General features: G+C 39.1%; 1 protein-coding gene across 1 annotated transcript; it reads right to left on the bottom strand.

The window, feature by feature from the left end:
* LOC140932607 (tachykinin-like peptides receptor 99D) lies at positions 1-3,487 on the bottom strand. Its single transcript, XM_073382118.1, has 2 exons — positions 2,921-3,487; positions 1-2,796 (listed from the first exon to the last, which is right to left on the bottom strand). The coding sequence occupies exon 2, from the start codon at positions 2,788-2,790 to the stop codon at positions 1,777-1,779; it is 1,014 nt and encodes a 337-aa protein (XP_073238219.1). The 5' UTR covers positions 2,791-2,796; positions 2,921-3,487; the 3' UTR covers positions 1-1,776.

The raw sequence follows: 3,487 nt of genomic DNA, 5'->3' as shown, positions 1-3,487 counted from the left end.
TTGCTATATACTTTTTTCTTGTAAGAATAAGGGCAAAACCGGCCCCGACATGGTTCTGCGTTCATGAATTCATGTGTTCGTGAGGGGCAAGAGGGTCATCCGTTTTTGGGATTGTCAAGGGTTACCTGTCAAAACAAAGCCTTTTGTGTATTGTGAATTGTGTAGTGTTTATTGTGCATTGTGCAATGTTGATTATTTATTGTACATTTGTGTATTGTTTATTCTTCATTCTGTAGACATTCTGTGTTCTGTATTGTGTATTTTGTTTACCGAAAGTTTTAAAACAATCAAAGTCTATATGTATAGGGAGAGGAATTTGTCAGGCAGCTCTAGATTAAAGGTAAATCATACATTTTAATTGTCTCATAGAGGATTTTATAAAAGCCAAGGTCGTTTCAGTATGTTTCTGCTGAACTAATCCATCATTTGACCAAATTTCTCTGACATCTGTCTACGTAAAAGGAATTGTGAATAACAATCGGCCATTGTTAAAAAACACTGTAGGAAACTTGGCTTCGCAGATTCTGCACCAGGTGTAATAGCTAACCTCACTACAGACACTAAGCAAAGAAAACCTTGTTGACAAAAAGAATTATGGATATAAGTGGCGTGAAACTGCTTATTTTGAGTAGAAGTAATAAACGGTATACGACAGTGAAGGGAAAAACTTGTTCAAGTAGTATACAAATCTAGGTTTGCCGTTTGGCGTAAACGTGACTCTCTGAATATCTCTAATAATAGAGCATAGTTAAGAAACAATATACTTTACGAAAACGACGTCTTCGTAGATACAGGCCCGGCGTATGCCAAGCCTTCCACACAGTACCGACGCCAGCTAGTCTGCGCTGGGGAAAACCTTGTTGGCAAAGATTAGTTAGAGCATGAACATGCAGCATTCTGGAGAGAGCGAATTCAAGGTGGCCGTCTTAAGCCCCATAGTGAAAAATCTTATTCTTAATCATGTGTTTATACGGCATTAAAACAGTGTACTCACATTGCAACGGCTCCTTTACGTCAGTTCTGTAGTGGAAATCATTTAAGGGTGGAACGGCTCCGAAGCGGAAGGAAGTAAAAGAGGTTCGTACTTGGGAAATAAGTAATAAGAGGCTTGACTAAAATCAAAAACTGAATTAACTGTGTTGAACTGAATTTGACAAGCAGGATAAATTGCGCACAACGATTAGCTCGAAAACAATGGATTAAGATGCATTAAGATACTTTATATACACTAATCCTTTAAAATAACAATCTATACATTAAGGAGTTATCACTCATAAATGGGTATCGTACTTTCAATCTATCTATTAATGCAATTAACTGGCCAATTACTTGCTTTGACATCAAACCAGTGGAAATTCGTTCAGAACATTTCACATGGCTTGCCAAATCGATCGAGTCGCATGCTGTGAATCGGCGCAAGAAATTTAGATATTAACCGGTTCGAAGTTTTGTTCGTTATCTATAATTAATGACGCCTATATTATAAATAATCTAGTAGTATAAATGTAAGGATAGCTTAGTTTTCTATTTTACAAACTAAATTTCTTCTACTTAAAGAGGTTTGTCTCTGAATGTCTGGAACGTCCATTCTAAAATATTTACGATTTTTGTGGTCAATGCTCTCAGCGCCTTTGGTTTGTTGCGTCGGCTCTGTCACTGCAGCAAATAGACTGAATTTTAACAAATAAATGACCTTCAATCGAACAACATTTCGGTATCAATATTTGCCTAATTTATTACAAATACTCTAATTGATCCATTTTGATCACTGTCTACTTATCTTGAAGTTTGTTTTGGGCTAAGAGGCACGTGATCACTTTGTATCTTCCCAGAACTCGCGTTCGTTACTTGTTTGAGTAACCCACGGAAATGACCACTGAACATAAACCAAACCCACGGGTTTATTGCACAGTTTGCATGACCCAGCCAAAAAAACGAAAGAAGAAGGATGGCGGGTAATTTGCAATATGTAGAAAACGCAAATGATCGCAGCAAATGATTGACATGTACGGGCAACCAACATACAGCGAATATTACAACTATAGCCGTGATCATGCGTACGACTCGTTGATTCATCTGCATGATTTTGTATCTTCTGTCGTTTCCTACGGGAAGATTGCTCCGTTCGCGGATTTTGCATGCGATGATGGCATAGAAGAACACCATGGCTGTAAGTGGAAGCACATAGAGGACTGCAAACTTTGTTGTTTCCTCAATTTTCATGTACTGAAAGTGCTTCTTATCATCTTCGTGCCATTTTCCAATGCAATAGCATTTTCCGTCTGACTTTTCCTCTGTTGTCATTCTGTACAAATACGGTGAGGCCGACAGTCCGGCCAAAAGCCAAATCACCACAATAGCGCATCTAATTCCTTTTAGTGTGAGCGGCCTTATGGTCGCGTGCGCTGCCATGAAGCGATCTAATCCCATCGTGACAACGGTCAATATAGACGCTGCTACCGAGAACGTCACTGAAAAGTATGATAGCTTGCAAGTTATCAACCCAAAGGTACCAGACAACCAATGTCGACCGACCGTGAGGAAAGAGATAAACACAAGCGCCGCTGACGAGGCGTTGAGAATGTCCGCTATCGCCATGTTGAGTATGAGATAATTGAAAGGAAATTTCTTTCTTGATTCTTTGTCGTATAGCACCACTCGTATCAGTAAAAAATTACCAATTAGAGAAAAAAACAGAACCACGGCGAAGCCAGTAATAACCAAAACTGTTGACGAATGACTGGCGTTCTCGAACAAACATTTGGCTCCACTAACGTTTGAAGAATTCATGACTACCTGCCAAGCAAAAGGGTGAAATTACAAGTTATTCAATGATTTGGGGAAAATAAGGTAGCGGTCCGTAAGACTTCAACAGAGCAATTTACGCAAACGTAGGTTTTGTAAGAACGAGCTTACTTACAATCAAAGTTGCTGGCTGTATAATATTAAAAAGGACCTCTTTAAGATGCGTGCGTACGTACGGTGTCTGCCGTATTAAAGGAATCAGTGTCGCATCAATTCACATTGAAGTGCTTTCGAATACACTGTCAACATCGATCCCTGTAATTCCGTCTACGCGACTTAAACCGGACTTACGGCAGATACTGAGCGATTCCTCAGTGCTGCTTTCTTGCCAGCTGGTGTTAACAATTACGGTAGAATGCAATAGATTCTCTCCCCCTGAAATGTGCCGAGCGGTTTTACAGTATATGGTTACATAATCACCGTGTGCATATTCGATATATGGAATACTTAAAGAATTTGAAGGGTGAAAGGTTCATGCTCGACCTGGTGGTCTGATTTTCCTACTTCAACTAGAGCTTACGTCACAAGCGGAACACCAGATAAATCTACTTTTTAGTTTATTTTATATCATTTCCTTTGTCATTTTTGGACACATTCTCACTTGTGTGATCTTAAAATGAGCAGTCAATGGATAATTCGAGCCCGTTTAATTTTGTGAGGTAGTAGATTACTAACATTTAAT

Source organism: Porites lutea, chromosome 4 (assembly GCF_958299795.1).
Source record: "Porites lutea chromosome 4, jaPorLute2.1, whole genome shotgun sequence".
Lineage (NCBI taxonomy): Eukaryota > Metazoa > Cnidaria > Anthozoa > Scleractinia > Poritidae > Porites > Porites lutea.
This window is presented reverse-complemented; position numbering and strand designations above follow the sequence as displayed.

Excerpts from the sequence above, each read along its gene's own strand:
- LOC140932607 (XM_073382118.1), bottom strand. The coding sequence starts at position 2,790 with ATGAATTCTTCAAACGTTAGTGGAGCCAAATGTTTGTTCGAGAACGCC.